Here is a 17,108-nt window from a genome sequence, read left to right on the forward strand (position 1 = left end):
ACCGAAAAACATGGAGGGAGCTCACCATTAGGGTCACCAAGGGTCGTGAACGACTAAACAGCTAACAACAAGTACTTCTTGCAGAAATCAACTTAATGCATTAGTGCACCGACCTGGCAAAAAGTGAATTGGAGGGGGTTCCTGGTGACAGACCCCCACCGATTTACTATTCATTCCCTATACTGAGGACGGGTTATCAATTATTTACTACTTGTGCAAAAATGGCAAAGTTGAAAGGGTTGGGCAAAGGCAATTTTGTAATACCTGCCACACTTGCCATCATAGTTGTCTTTTTAAATGGTTACTAACTAGATATGAGTGAGTATACTTGCTACAGCACATTACTCGAGCGAGTAGTGCCTTAGCCGAGTATCTCCCCGCTCTTCACTGAAGATTCAGGGGCGGGCGGGGAGCAGCTAGGGAGATCGGGAGGAACGGAGGGGAGATCTCCCCAGCCCCCCCGCAACTCACCTGTCACCCGCGCCGGCCCCCGAATCATTAGACACGAGCGGGAGATACTCGGCTAAGGCACTATTTGCTCACGTAATGTGCCTTAGCGAGTATACTCGCTCATCTCCATTACTAACCTTTGAACATACTTTGCATAAATCAATAGTACATGCTAATAAGACATTTTGTAATCTACCCCAACAGAAAAATGTTTGTTTCTTTTTCCACTCACCAGGCTCATTTCCTCTTCCCTCCTAAACTGTTCACTCTGAAAAATTACTACATTCTGTCTTGGGAGACAAGATGGACTACCAGCTCACTGACAGGTCAGATTACCCATTTTCCATAAAAATCTATGGCGAGAGGAGGAGGGAGCAGGGGCTACGAGAAAGAAGCACAGGGTCACACTGAGATGATGGCGCAGACAGTATTAAGTGTTTTACTGTCTCACAGCCACTAGACTCACATCTACACTGCTCAGTACGGCTATAAGTCTTCCATTCTGTTTTGCTTCTCTGTATATAGTGAGAATTGGGCCTAGTGCCCACGACCGTGACGGGCTCCGCTTGCGGAGCCCGTCACGGCACCACCAGAGAAACCCCATACTTGCCTCCAGATCTGCCGCCCTGACGTCCCGCATGATGCGTTGGCAGTGTCATGTGCCGCGTCATATGACACGCCCACGGTGTCACATGACGTACCGTGGAATTCTGCACCGTGAGCATTGTGCTATTAGGTTCAATAGAATACGCGGCGGAAATCCGCCCGTGGGAATTAGGCCTAATAAGGAGTAGGATCTCCATTTCTCTGTGTTTGCTATGTATGGAGTGCTACCGCCCACCTAACAGATCACATGCCTGGCGCAATATGGAGTGGGACCGCTATTCTGCATTGCTATTAAAATACACACAACAGTCTTATAAATGATTTTAAGATAAAGATCTATGAAAATAATCACTTCAGTGTGGGGTAAAGGATTACAATGGGATTACCAACAGAGAGTTTAGGTATGCCCACTCCCATCATCCCCATCTTTTATAATAGCTTTTCTGAGAACCCCAAGAAACACTCAAGTATATATGCGATACAACAGTCCTTATTAGAAGCTGCATTTTTAAAAGCGTCTGACTTCCAGTATATAGGTAAACAGGGGGGATTTTTATTTTTTTCTCCCCCCTCCCTTCTGCAGAATGATCCTACATGCAGATAAATCAGCCCCAAACGTCTCCATGATTCGAAATGGCATGATTCATAAGGGCTGAGCCCGTACTCGCAAGCCTAATATCCATAAACAAAATCATGTCTGGATTCCATGCAGAAGATAAATGTGACACGTGGGGTAAATAAAGCCATGCAATGATTCAAAGCACAGAAAAATGTCCATCCTTCAAGACAGTTCTCTTTCTATTGAACCTTGTATCTTTAAACTCCAAGTTAATAGGAAAATAGATTTGCCATCCAGAATGCAGAATATACCATGCTCCTGGCATCTTTACAGACATAGTAGATGACCATTTGAAATCGGACAATTGCTTCCAATCTCAAAGTGATTGCCTATGGCTAGGATTGGCCATTACTCCATGATCTGTGGGAGTCCGACTTTTGGAATCCCCACAATGAAGGCACTGTGGACTCTTCATTCTTTGGATTGAAAGTAGTCCCAAATACGGACCCCACAGATCACAAAAATAATGGCAAACCCTAGCAATATTCCCACACTTTATGAGATGCGACTACTTGGATGTCACTGAATGTACAGCTAATATTAGTCTACGACGTGCGCAGAGCAGATGCGCTCCTGACACGGTAAACTGGTGTAAATAACTTCTTCCGCTACACAGCGGGATTAGGGGGTCTTGTCATTGAAGATGCAAGCCATAGGGAAATCTCTAGTGGAAGTTGATTTGCTGCACCTAGTCCGGATGGGAAGCCGCCAAGGAGTGCTTGTCGACACATTCAGACACCGGTTTGAAGGCGACAGACAGAATGAGGAGTGGGCGGAAAGCCGGCTAAGGAGGTTTAGCAGTTTTGTGCACCAATGGAGATTTAGAGATTGCCTGGCGTTACCATGACAGCACATCTGTCAGACGATAAGGCCCAAACAAGACTATAAGGCTGAGTAATCCAACATTGGAGATGAGCGAGGAGACAAGGCAGAGACGGCTTAGAGCATGAAGAATGAGTTACATAGTGCCCACTTCACATAAGCCTTCTGCTTGTCATTTACAAGACCCATGGGATACAATGTTGCCTTGTCGCTGCAATGAAGAGATATAGACTGTCTTTATTTGTACGGGGTCTATGGTCTTAAGCTCTTGTGGTTTATAGATGGGAGTGCCAGCTTGAAAAAAGACTTCATTTCTCTTTTAAGACTTGATTTTACGTGATCGGTTAGCTGGGACCGGCACCAACGAGTCAGCCAGATGTTGCTTCTTTAAAAATTCATTGCTTCCTTGTGTTTAGCATAAAAATAACATGTTTCAGAATTGTAGCAATTCCTTCGTCAGTTTTTAGACAATGCAGTAGTAAGTACATCCATGGATAGTAAAGGAGCATTAGCAGTCAAATCATTAAGATGGGAGGTCAAATATCGCCAAGGGTTTTCATAAGGCATTTAAAGAGACACTCATTCATTTTTTTTCATTCATCATACAAGCAGCCCACAGTGGGTCTTTAGGTTTTGACATCGCATAAAGCTATAAAATGGTACCTACCAAATCAAGAATTAGCCCCAGATTATACAAATGGGAAGATGGAAGAATACCTCTGCAGCGCCACCTATTGGAAGGCAGCATTCCAACAAGTCAATGTTTGACTTTTTAGACAAGCCTTATAAATGACCAGGAATTGTAAGCCAGAAAAACCACACACAGACAGCAGTTTCGGGCGACTGTCCATCAGCCCGCTCCTGTGATTTTTTTTCCCATTCATTATGCAACCAGCCCTCAGTACATATAAGACAGCTTAGTGTTACCTTGCTTAGTTAATCCAAGCTATCGAAAGAATTCCTGCAGTTGGATCATGTGATCTTATGGAGACGCCCCCTGGTCATTTCTTGCCTTTCGGTTTTCTCAAGGGATAACCAGAGCTCAGTCTGCAGAACTTCCTGGGTGATGAAATTTGATGGACGATACCATACATGCTGTTCTCCAGGGAAACAATCACATTGCTGATGATGATTATAGGCTCCTTTTGCACAGTTATAATGAACATGATGATCATTCATCCTCCCCGAGTGTATACTTATGGTCTTTAGATTTAGGTGAATGTAGAGGTTCATGATATTTACGCTGTCCTCTCAGCAGGTAGAGATGGTACAGTTTGTAATTGCTCATTTGATGCTGTGCTGATTGACAGCACATGGGTAGGTTGAATGTCATGTCTCCTTTAGGAGAGCACCTAAAAAGTATGTGGCGACACCTAGGGGGAAGGAAAAATGTATTTTCCCCGGAGTGCTTTTTAAAGAACATATTAGAAGTATTAGCCATTAGGTGGTAAATGCGCCTATTGAGAATCACATAAAATTAAGTAAAAGAGCAAAGTAGTTAATAGTTATACTACAATAAAAAAAAGTTCATTAACAACTACGTTTTAATACATTTTAAGCAAAGTAGTAATTATTGGCTAGAGAAACCTGTGGCATAAGGGGCGCGCACCTAAATCACTGCAAATATCCCACGGCCTGTGAATAAATCCTTATGGCCGGGTTCACACAGGGTGGATTTGCAGCAGAAATCTTGCGGTTTTGCCGCAGCGAAAAAAAATGCAAGATTTCAGCGTGACAAGCGCAGCTTCAAAAACCTGTGGCACTTAGCAGCATACTTTTCCTTGGCGGCCAGCTCTCCCATGGAGAAGAGCGAGGCCACAACAGGGAAAAAAAAAAATTGACATGCTGCGTCCCGGCTAATGCCGGCTTTGCCACGACGGACTGTCCGCCCCGCGTGGACGAGATTTTTGACAAATCTTGGATTAGCAGCCGCAGATGGATTCGCCACAGCGAAATTTTGCGGCAAATCCGCCTTCTGTGAACCTAGCCTAACTATTGGGTTGATGTTATTAGGCAGCTACTGATCAGTGTTAAAACCACCAAGATGGATAACATTTAACTATTTATTGTAATCTATGATGTAATAAAAGCCTGAAAATAAAAGAACTATTTTTTCAATCTGCATCAGATAACTCTGCAATCTGCTTCATTATTTTCCATCCAGTATTGTTGTATTTGTGTAATAAGCGCCATGGATACTCGGGTGTTCTTAAAAATAATGATCTGGAACCAGAATAGAGATGAAGATCTGGCCAAGCTGCCCACATTGTACATCATTGTTACGGCACCGTGCATCTTAAGTGGTCTGGAGGAGAATATCTCCCTGGGATCATCCATTTCTTGCCAGAAGTAAACCCAGGCAGATAACAAGTAGGTGCGCAAAGCCAAAAGCAAATCTCAGCAGGCAAGCATGAGACACACGGCACACAAGGAAGCATGGACACAGAAGATGCTTCACATTGAGCCGCCTGACAAGCTGTCATACAGACACCCTGCTGACAAACCCAACTCCTCCACCCTCAGCCGTCACTCCTTCTGCCACCTCATACATGTAACACGCATAGGGGAACCTCCTGTGGATACATCCCCGGCTTCATCTAGGAGACCAGAAAAAAAAGGGGGCAGGAGGAGAAAAGAAATGTCCTTGAAATGACATGAAAGGAGCAGTCGTCTCAGGGAGCCGAAACTTCACGCCTGAGGAAAACTGAAATCCTTCTTATGTGCAAATCCTGTAGGGTCTGAAACCAAATCCATTTAGCTTTGCTCCCCTTCTCCTCATGCATTCATTCTATGCAATTCTAGCACTTTGTCATTAGGTTCACACAATATCATTTCAAGTCTCACTTGCAAATATACGGTAATTATATAAAAAATATTTAGAAATAAAAATACATATTTCAAAATAAAAATGTAAACATGTGTGTAAGATAGATAGATAGATAGAGAAGTATAAATATATAAAAATAAACTGTATATATTATTGTTTGGGTCACTGTTACTTTTTACTTGATGCCAGAAAAAATGGAAAGAGCACAAAAACCGGGAAGCAAAGCAAACTGAGCCCCATATCCACCAAGACCCTACTGTGTCCAGACTTTAAAGAATATGTAAAAACAAGCATTGCAATACTGTACACACAAACCATTTAGCCAAAGAAAGTACAAAAAAAAAAAAACAAGGATATAAAAACACACACAAAAAAAAGGAAAATTGGAAACTCTAGAGGAAAAATTCTTCGGCCGTCTTTCACGAAGCGCAACAGGTGCATTACAGGTGGGCACTGTGCACGGCCCTCTAAGAATGGCGCGTCACTGGGAGATTGAGAACCACAAAAGAAGAATTAATTAGCTGGTAGGACACCGCCAATTGCCTGATGTTAAAAAGGTTCATTCCAGTTAAGTGTGTAATAAAAAAAAAAAAAGCCTACATTTCTCATCCAAATCCCAGACTTTAATGTGCAATTACCCTATAGCCTTCCATTCAAGACAAAATTATGGAGGTGAAATTATTTTACATTGGGGGATCTTAAAAGGATGCAGCCATTGCCATTTTATGAGCGGCTTCAGCACTCAGCGGCTACAGAATCCATCTACTATAGCCGTACGACTGCCAGACATACAAGCGACAGCAACGGAAGCTTTAGGCCTCATGTCCACGGGCAAAATAGGATTTAAAATCCGCAGCGGATCACCCGCAGGCGGATCCGCACCCCATAGGGATGCATTGACCACCCGTGGGTAGATAAATACCCGCGGATGGTCAATAAAAGGGAATAATAAAAAAATGGAGCATGAAAAAAACAAACAAACGTGACATGCTCCATTTTCGTGCGGGTCTCCCGCGGGGACGGCTCCGCAGGCTTCTATTGAAGCCTATGGAAGCCGTCCGGATCAGTGGGAGACCTAAAATAAGAATAACTTACCCGCAGTGTACCGGGAAGGTCTTCTCTTCTTCACGGCCGGATCTTCTTTCTTCGGCCGGGCGGATGTGCCCGGTGCATGTGCGCGGCACACAGCCGGCATGCTGAGCACATCCGCCGGCCAAAGAAAGAAGATCCGGCCGTGAAGAAGAGAAGATCTGCCCGGTCCGCTGCGGGTAAGTTAATTCTTATTTTAAGCGCTCATGTCCGCGGGGCAGGAGGGACCCGCTACGGATTCTCCATGGACAGGAGGCCTTATCCTTTAGCATATAGCTACAACCCAGCTCTTCTCAGGCTGTGTTCAGACAAGACGGATACGCTGTGGAATTTCTGGCGTACACTCAGTCCTTATATATAGCATCGCAATGACCTGATAGAATTAAAATCGCACTAAAATCTACAAAAAGTGAACCATTGGCCAAGAAAAACGCCACAAGATCTTACGGATTTCTGGACTGTTTATCAAGTGCCCTGTAGAAATTCCGCAGCACACATTCCGCTGCTTATACATGCCATGTGAACGTAGCCTAAGGGTATGTTCCCATGAAGTGGAAATGTCGCAGTATTTCAAGATCGGAAAATACTACAAAGTCAAAATCAATGCCTTCACTTCCGTCATGATTTTCATGCCCACAAAACATTCTGCAAACACAGTTGTCTGTTTAAGCCCCTGTTAGCCCTCCTAAGAATCAATCAATAAATTGACAACTGGGTGTTATCTATTTCCTTGTCAGAAGAGTTGCGTCCCACCTGATCCTCTCAGAGCCGATTGGGCAATCAGAGAGTGTGCTGGGATGCCCCCTACTGGTAGCACCCACTTGTTAAGGTCTTGGAGGATTAACAGAGGAACGATGCAATGTTGAATAAAAAGATGCTCCAGAATGGTTTCTTCATGGGGAATACAAGTACTTACTAAAATGTAGGTCTTCTAAGGTTCTCCTCACTGCACTGGAGGCTCTGTTCGGATCCATGAAATGCCAGGCCAAAAAGTCATGCATGAAGCACTTTTCCATCCAGGAAAAAAGGCCAGACAGGTGCAAGAACCAAACAGACCCCATTAGGCCACACCCACACAAGAGGGTTTTTTTGTTGCGTTATTTTTTGCGCACGAGATACGCAGAACTAAATCTCAGTGTATTTCAATGAGACCTCACACTAGTGTCTTCGTGCCGTGCGTTTTACGGGCGCAAAATGGCACATAGCAAGTCCTATTATTGGCGTTTTCGTGCACATCTCAGGATTAAATCGCCAATTGAAATGAATGGGGTGCATATATTAAAAAAAAAAAAAGAAAAAAACACTACTGTAAATACGCAATTGCATGAATAATTTTGTACTTTACTGTGCTTTTTTACACAGGTTGCTATGCCACCGGGTGGGGGAAAAAATGGTGACATCCGTTTGCTTTCTGCGTTTTTAGTCTGAAAAAAACACAGTAAAACCACAGACAAACGCTTTGCTCGCAGTAAAATGCTGTTTTTCTTACATGCGGTCGTATTGCGGTGGCTTTATAGTCAACGCGGTCCATTCGCTACAGTTTGGTTCTGTTACGAGATGGACCTATTCTTCCAAGAGATTCCGTTTTCCTGCTCCCATAACAGAGATGTGAACTTAACCTAAACTGTAGAATTATGAAAAACCCCACAATGTAATTTATATTAAACGTTGTATCACAGCGTCCAGCAATCATTTAATGGAAAGCGGACGTCTACTTCTAGGACTAGAAAGGCTCTGAGAAGCCAGCCCAATACACACGGAGTGCATCGTATACCGCCATCATATTGCTTGTTAATCACAGTTGGCTGCTAATCAGTTATCTCTGCTCAGTCCTTGGACTCTGGTCTTGTGATAGTGAAGAAAAACACAAGGTGCAAGTGCCAGATTATCAGAATCTGAGCGAGATGGCTGGATTACTAAACGATCGCCCGACTGATGCCAGCATTGGTAAACTGTGAGCCCGCTCTATTGTGGAGGAATCTAGTACCCCATTATACGCCCCTCCAGTAATAGCTATACATCTACAGTTTATAAGGTTTTAGATTTTGTGCTAACTTCTAAAATGAAGACCTCAGGTTTCTCCCCTTTTTGGGCTGTGCTTACAGTTCTATCTACAAAGCAGAATACCAATAGAAAGCCTTAACAGGATAATGGCAAATAAAGAGATTATTCTAATAGGATTGTAGTCACATGATGTGTTGGTTGTGAATGGGTCCTCTTCTGTGATAGGTGAGTAATTGGCTCTGTACCTGGCAGATTAGCAATTAGCTGAACTAGAAGAATAGCCTGTGTCTGTGTGACATGGCCATTCCAACTCTTATGCCTTTAACTAAGCCTTATTGTCATGTCAGCAAGGTTAAGAGTTTACATCACAGCCAAAAGGAGGAGTACTGGCGCAATCAGACACAGAAGCACACAAGCGGTACCGGAGGAGTACTGACGCACAACCAGACACACAAGCGGTACAGGTGAAGTAGTGGCGCATAATCATACACAGAAGCACACAAGCGGTACCAGAGAAGCACACAAGCGGTACAGGAGGAGTACCAGTGCGTAATCAGACACAGAAGCACATAAGCGGTACAGGAGGAGTACCGGTGTGTAATCATACACAGAAGCACACAAGCGGTACAGGAGGAGTACCGGTGTGTAATCATACACAGAAGCACACAAGCGGTACAGGAGTACCACCAGTGTGTAATCATACACAGAAGCACACAAGCGGTACAGGAGGAGTACCGGTGTGTAATCATACACAGAAGCACACAAGCGGTACAGGAGGAGTACCGGTGTGTAATCATACACAGAAGCACACAAGCGGTACAGGAGGAGTACCAGTGTGTAATCATACACAGAAGCACACAAGCGGTACAGGAGGAGTACCGGTGCGTAATCAGACACAGAAGCACACAAGCAGTCCCAGGAGTACTGGCGCGTAATCATACACAGAAGCACACAAGCAGTCCTGAAGGAGTACCGGTGCATAATCAGACACAGAAGCACACAAGCAGTACAGGAGGAGTACCGATGAGTAATCAGACACAGAAGCACACAAGCGGTACATGAGGAGTACCGGTGTGTAATCATACACAGAAGCACACAAGCGGTACAGGAGTACCACCAGTGTGTAATCATACACAGAAGCACACAAGCGGTACAGGAGGAGTACCGGTATGTAATCATACACAGAAGCACACAAGCGGTACCGGAGGAGTACTGACGCACAACCAGACACACAAGCGGTACAGGAGTACCACCAGTGTGTAATCATACACAGAAGCACACAAGCGGTACAGGAGGAGTACCGGTGTGTAATCATACACAGAAGCACACAAGCGGTACAGGAGGAGTACCGGTGTGTAATCATACACAGAAGCACACAAGCGGTACCGGAGGAGTACTGACGCACAACCAGACACACAAGCGGTACAGGAGTACCACCAGTGTGTAATCATACACAGAAGCACACAAGCGGTACAGGAGGAGTACCGGTGTGTAATCATACACAGAAGCACACAAGCGGTACAGGAGGAGTACCGGTGTGTAATCATACACAGAAGCACACAAGCGGTACCGGAGGAGTACTGACGCACAACCAGACACACAAGCGGTACAGGTGAAGTAGTGGCGCATAATCATACACAGAAGCACACAAGTGGTACCAGAGAAGCACACAAGCGGTACAGGAGGAGTACCAGTGCGTAATCAGACACAGAAGCACACAAGCGGTACAGGAGGAGTACCGGTGTGTAATCATACACAGAAGCACACAAGCGGTACAGGAGGAGTACCGGTGTGTAATCATACACAGAAGCACACAAGCGGTACAGGAGTACCACCAGTGTGTAATCATACACAGAAGCACACAAGCGGTACAGGAGGAGTACCGGTGTGTAATCATACACAGAAGCACACAAGCGGTACCGGAGGAGTACTGACGCACAACCAGACACACAAGCGGTACAGGAGTACCACCAGTGTGTAATCATACACAGAAGCACACAAGCGGTACAGGAGGAGTACCGGTGTGTAATCATACACAGAAGCACACAAGCGGTACAGGAGGAGTACCGGTGTGTAATCATACACAGAAGCACACAAGCGGTACCGGAGGAGTACTGACGCACAACCAGACACACAAGCGGTACAGGAGTACCACCAGTGTGTAATCATACACAGAAGCACACAAGCGGTACAGGAGGAGTACCGGTGTGTAATCATACACAGAAGCACACAAGCGGTACAGGAGGAGTACCGGTGTGTAATCATACACAGAAGCACACAAGCGGTACCGGAGGAGTACTGACGCACAACCAGACACACAAGCGGTACAGGTGAAGTAGTGGCGCATAATCATACACAGAAGCACACAAGTGGTACCAGAGAAGCACACAAGCGGTACAGGAGGAGTACCAGTGCGTAATCAGACACAGAAGCACACAAGCGGTACAGGAGGAGTACCGGTGTGTAATCATACACAGAAGCACACAAGCGGTACAGGAGGAATACCGGTGTGTAATCATACACAGAAGCACACAAGCGGTACAGGAGGAGTACCAGTGTGTAATCATACACAGAAGCACACAAGCGGTACCGGAGGAGTACTGACGCACAACCAGACACACAAGCGGTACAGGAGTACCACCAGTGTGTAATCATACACAGAAGCACACAAGCGGTACAGGAGGAGTACCAGTGTGTAATCATACACAGAAGCACACAAGCGGTACACGAGGAGTACCGGTGCGTAATCAGACACAGAAGCACACAAGCAGTCCCAGGAGTACTGGCGCGTAATCATACACAGAAGCACACAAGCAGTCCTGAAGGAGTACCGGTGCATAATCAGACACAGAAGCACACAAGCAGTACAGGAGGAGTACCGATGAGTAATCAGACACAGAAGCACACAAGCGGTACAGGAGTACCACCAGTGTGTAATCATACACAGAAGCACACAAGCGGTACAGGAGGAGTACCGGTGTGTAATCATACACAGAAGCACACAAGCGGTACAGGAGGAATACCGGTGTGTAATCATACACAGAAGCACACAAGCGGTACAGGAGGAGTACCAGTGTGTAATCATACACAGAAGCACACAAGCGGTACCGGAGGAGTACCGGTGCGTAATCAGACACAGAAGCACACAAGCAGTCCCAGGAGTACTGGCGCGTAATCATACACAGAAGCACACAAGCAGTCCTGAAGGAGTACCGGTGCATAATCAGACACAGAAGCACACAAGCAGTCCTGAAGGAGTACCGATGAGTAATCAGACACAGAAGCACACAAGCGATACATGAGGAGTACCGGTGTGTAATCATACACAGAAGCACACAAGCGGTACATGAGGAGTACCGATGAGTAATCAGACACAGAAGCACACAAGCGGTACATGAGGAGTACCGGTGTGTAATCAGACACAGAAGCACACAAGCGGTACATGAGGAGTACCGGTGTGTAATCATACACAGAAGCACACAAGCGATACATGAGGAGTACCGGTGTGTAATCATACACAGAAGCACACAAGCGGTACATGAGGAGTACCGATGAGTAATCAGACACAGAAGCACACAAGCGGTACATGAGGAGTACCGGTGTGTAATCAGACACAGAAGCACACAAGCGGTACATGAGGAGTACCGGTGTGTAATCATACACAGAAGCACACAAGCGGTACATGAGGAGTACCGGTGTGTAATCATACACAGAAGCACACAAGTGGTACCGGAGAAGTAGTGGTGCGCAAATCAGACAGAAGCACACAAGCAGTCCCAGGAGTACTGGCGCGTAATCAGACACAGAAGCACACAAGCGGTACAGGAGGAGTACCAGTGCGTAATCAGACACAGAAGCACACAAGCGGTACAGGAGGAGTACCGATGAGTAATCAGACGCAGAAGCACACAAGCGGTACAGGAGGAGTACCAGTGCGTAATCAGACACAGAAGCACATAAGCGGTACAGGAGGAGTACCGGTGTGTAATCATACACAGAAGCACACAAGCGGTACAGGAGGAGTACCGGTGTGTAATCATACACAGAAGCACACAAACGGTACAGGAGGAGTACCGGTGTGTAATCATACACAGAAGCACACAAGCGGTACAGGAGGAGTACCGGTGTGTAATCATACACAGAAGCACACAAGCGGTACAGGAGGAGTACCAGTGTGTAATCATACACAGAAGCACACAAGCGGTACATGAGGAGTACCGGTGTGTAATCATACACAGAAGCACACAAGTGGTACCGGAGAAGTAGTGGTGCGCAAATCAGACAGAAGCACACAAGCAGTCCCAGGAGTACTGGCGCGTAATCAGACACAGAAGCACACAAGCGGTACAGGAGGAGTACCAGTGCGTAATCAGACACAGAAGCACATAAGCGGTACAGGAGGAGTACCGGTGTGTAATCATACACAGAAGCACACAAGCGGTACAGGAGGAGTACCGATGAGTAATCAGACACAGAAGCACACAAGCGGTACAGGAGGAGTACCGATGAGTAATCAGACACAGAAGCACACAAGCGGTACAGGAGGAGTACCAGTGCGTAATCAGACACAGAAGCACACAAGCGGTACAGGAGGAGTACCAGTGCGTAATCAGACACAGAAGCACACAAGCGGTACAGGAGGCGTACCGGTGTGTAATCATACACAGAAGCACACAAGCGGTACAGGAGGAGTACCGGTGCATAATCATACACAGAAGCACACAAGCGGTACATGAGGAGTACCGATGCGTAATCATACACAGAAGCACACAAGCGGTACAGGAGGCATACCGCTGCGTAAATCAGACAGAGCTGAGGAGTCACCAAGCAGAACCTCTGACTCCAGTTCAGACTCCTACATCAATGGCTCATGAATAAGGAATAGAAACAAACTTACTGCAGTAAATGGTAACTTCAGGCTTAATACATTATAGAATAACCCCCTAACAGTCACATTAAAATTCGAAAAATCCTCCCGAAGATGAGACGTTGGCTTTAGATTTTAAAATTATGTAAAAATATTTGGTACAGAACTCTGTTGCCTCAAGTGAATGCTTAACCCCTTAGTGACATGACTAATTTAAGTCTTAAGAGCCCATAAATGGTATCCCATCTTGTATTTCAGTGGTACTACCTTTTTCACTTTTTCATCAACATAACATATATGACTCCTTGTAGTTTGTGGGAGAACTACTAGTGTTTATAGGAACCAATTTTGGGTACATATAATGTACTGATTGACGGTTATGCATTTATTGTTGGGTTGGGAAGGGGGTTGATGAAAAAAAAAGCAAGTTCACCATTACCCTTTAATTTATTTGTACAGCCTTCAGCATGTGGTTTAATTAAGATGTTACTTTTCATTCTACTGGTCAGTACGGATATCACTACATCAAATTTATAGAGGTTCTGAGGGTGGTTTCACATCTGCGCTTGAGGTTCCGCTTTCCAGCTCTGATCAAGGAGCAGGAAAGTAGAATCCCAGCAGGCGAATGGCTCTGTCTTAGGGCTTATTCACACGTCCGTATATCGGCCGGGTTTTCATGCCCGGCCAATATACGGTATCCCTTTCTGCAGGGGGAGGAGGCGGGTGCTGGGAGCAGTGCACTGAACTCCCGCTCCCTCTCCGCCCCTCGCCACTGTTTTCAAATGGGAGGGGTGTGGCAGAGCCAAGTCCCGCCCCGTCCCATTGCAAATAGTGGTGAGGGCCGGAGAGGGGGCCGGAGCTCAGTGCACTGCTCCCAGCACCCGCCTCCTCCCCCTGCAGAAAGGGATACCGTATATCGGCCGGGCGTGAAAACACGGCTGATATACGGACGGGTGAATAAGCCCTTAGGGTGCAAATGAACAGCTCCGTATGGACCCCATTGACTACAATACGGTCTGTTCACTTTCCACTCAGCTGCTCAGCCAGAATTATTTCTTTTTTTTGTGTTATCATATTCTTTTACTTGCCTGTCAACAAAGCTGAAAGAGGGCTCGTTTTTTGCAGGATGACCTGTAGTTTTTATTGGTACTATTTTGAGGAACATACAACTTTTTGATTACTGTTCATTCCGGTTTTGAGAAAGCGACATGAGCAGAAAATGGCTATTTTGCCTTTTTTTTTCTTTTTGCAGAATTTACTTTGCTGCATATATAAAGTAATATTTTATAGTATGTTACAGATGTGGCATTACCAATTATGTGGCCTTTTTAAAAAAAAATCTTTTTCACGATATTTAAAGGAGCCACTCATCTACTATTAGCAGTACAAACTAAAGGGCTGAAAGTAGATGAAGTGATGAAGCGTTATACTTACCTCCCCAGTGGTTTCCCCGATGCCAGCACTGAGCGGGAAGGGAACGACAGGGGGAGGAAAGTCTGAAATTCATATCCCCAGAGCTACATTTGTTTGAAGTTGAACAAGCTCAGTTCGCCCAAAACAGTTAAGTCTTTCTCCTGTAGAACGAGCTCTGTTCGCTGTAAACCGTTTGGGAGGTAATCTATAATCTAATTTTGAAGCCATAGACGGTACATTTCTACTGACTCCAACTGCACAGCCCTTCATTTAGGAATCAGAAATTCAATTTCACACATTACAAAAAGTTGCTTAAATGAACAAGCAGCCCAGAAAGATGGAATTCACGACGGAAACCAATTTTGTGGAGAAATCCTAAGCCTAGGCCAGTGATCTCCAACCTGCGGTTCACTGGCTGTTACCAACTGCACACACACTGGGACTTGTAGTTTTGCAGCGCATGCTGCAGATTAATGGTATGGCGTACAACATCTGATCCCAAATTCCATTTTTCATTTGCTTGATCAATAAAAAAAATAAAAAAAAATAAATGACCTTTCAGAATTAGCATTTTTGAATAGATAGTTAAAAGCATTTAACTCCTTACCTCAACATCTGATACTTTCATTCTGGTTCCTTCTTTCCCAACAAATATATCATCGATATCAACCAAAATGTATCGGTCAAGTGTTAAGCAGAGCCGCTTGCCAGTTAAGTAGGCGATGGCATCAACAAAAATAAGTTTGTGCAGCCAAAAGTTAAGATTATTTCCAAACAGAACCCTTTGGATCCCATCATGAAGACCCAAGTCCTGCACCACAGTGGCATGAAGTGCTTTGTGCGTAGCAAGATGGGGAATAGATTCGGCAGACTTGGTGCTAGCCAACAGTACAGGCTCATAGGTGCTGTGGTTAGACTGAAACACCGTCCAGTCGTCTCCAGGAAGAGGTCCCTGCTCCACTTCGTTAGCACGGGTCACGTAAAGGAGTGGAGCATTGGGATTAATATGATAGTCCCTCAATCCCAGATTGGAATGTAGGAAGAGTGGGAAGCCTTTTAGTTGTGCGCTTAATAAGCTGTTTTCATTGGCTTTAAAGAAGCCAATGATACCGACCCCATATTCCACACAGTACTTGTCCAGCAGTTCTCGGTTCCAAGCATCAAGATTAACATATTTCAAGATGTTCTCATAAATGATCAGAGCATAACGACCCCGGTCTTTGTCTGTCAGAGTTGGCATATCCCCCTTTCCGGGAGCTATTTCTGTCCTGTACCTAAATCTGCCCGATTCTAATATAGCCACAATCTCCTGTCCGAGCTGAGAGTATATGCTCTCTACAAACACGAGCACCACTGGTTCGGTGCGGGAGGTATCCACAGATTTGGCTATCCGCCAGCTCGCTTGGGGTTGAACCACAATCCTTTGCTGACTGCTGCAGTCACTAAAAGGTAAAGGGGGAGGCTCCTTAATTTTGGGGCTATTGGTCACATAGTAAGCCAAGAAACACATGGAAGCCAAGCTGAAAGCAATCAACAGTAGGATCAATCGGTGGAGTTCCAGCTGTCGCATGTGCCGAACCACTTTCCATAGATGAATCATGGTGAGGCCAAAAACCCCACCCGACTGCAGAATTCACCTGAACTGCTTAATGACTGGCCTTCGACTACACAGCGACAAGATGTGATGTCCGTCAAGGGAGCAGCAGCAACAGCACAGTAGAAGGCAGTAGAAGTAGGACGCAAAGAGGTGAGATCGCCTCCAGCCTGCCATTTATGTCAGGTTACCATGGCCTCCAATTCCCATTGCTTCTCTGCACTCCGATCCGGGACGCTTAGCAGACTGCCACCACAAAGTTACATCCCAACGGCTTCTCACATCTCTTCTTCCTCTTATGTTGGCAAGGAGCTGCTTGTGAAGAAAGACTCCCTTCCAAAGTTCAATCCAGATGTTTAATCTTTGCCGTCAGGCTGTGTCCTGGAATTGGGCAAAACAGAAACATTGTCAAAAAGGCTGTTTTATTGGAAAGCAAGAACACTTTGTTAACACTTTGCTGCTAGCCAGTTATTTACAGGTTAGGAAGTACAATGCGGGTGGGCTGGTCGCAAGGAACGAAGCTCATCTAGGGTTTCTTGGATATACTGAGCCATTTAAACTTGTTAAATAATTCAACGAATGAAGGCTATGAGAGTCAGGGTGGTTTCACTTCTGCGTTGGGCGTTCTTTCCTGCTCCCCGAACAGAGCAAGAAAGGAGAGGAATGCCCGGGCCGAACAGCTCAGTCTTATGATGAAACCGAAAACGGACCCCACTAACTATAATGGGGTCCGTTCGCTTTCCACTCAGCTGCCGGGCTTTTAGAAAAGGTGCTCTGACTAGAGGTTCCAATGCAGAAGTGAAACCACCTTCACACA

The 17,108-nt window shown here is 45.5% G+C and overlaps 1 protein-coding gene across 1 annotated transcript in view; it reads right to left on the minus strand.

The window, feature by feature from the left end:
• The window catches only part of NDST2 (N-deacetylase and N-sulfotransferase 2), a 149,383-nt gene that overhangs the window by 44,983 nt on the left and 87,292 nt on the right, over positions 1-17,108 (minus strand). Inside the window, exon 2 of the mRNA XM_066600513.1 lies at positions 15,305-16,672. Coding sequence (XP_066456610.1) covers positions 15,305-16,297 — 993 coding nt within the window. The 5' untranslated portion in view covers positions 16,298-16,672. The remainder of the gene's footprint in view (positions 1-15,304; positions 16,673-17,108) is intronic.

The sequence above is a fragment of the Eleutherodactylus coqui genome, chromosome 4 (assembly GCF_035609145.1).
Source record: "Eleutherodactylus coqui strain aEleCoq1 chromosome 4, aEleCoq1.hap1, whole genome shotgun sequence".
NCBI lineage: Eukaryota > Metazoa > Chordata > Amphibia > Anura > Eleutherodactylidae > Eleutherodactylus > Eleutherodactylus coqui.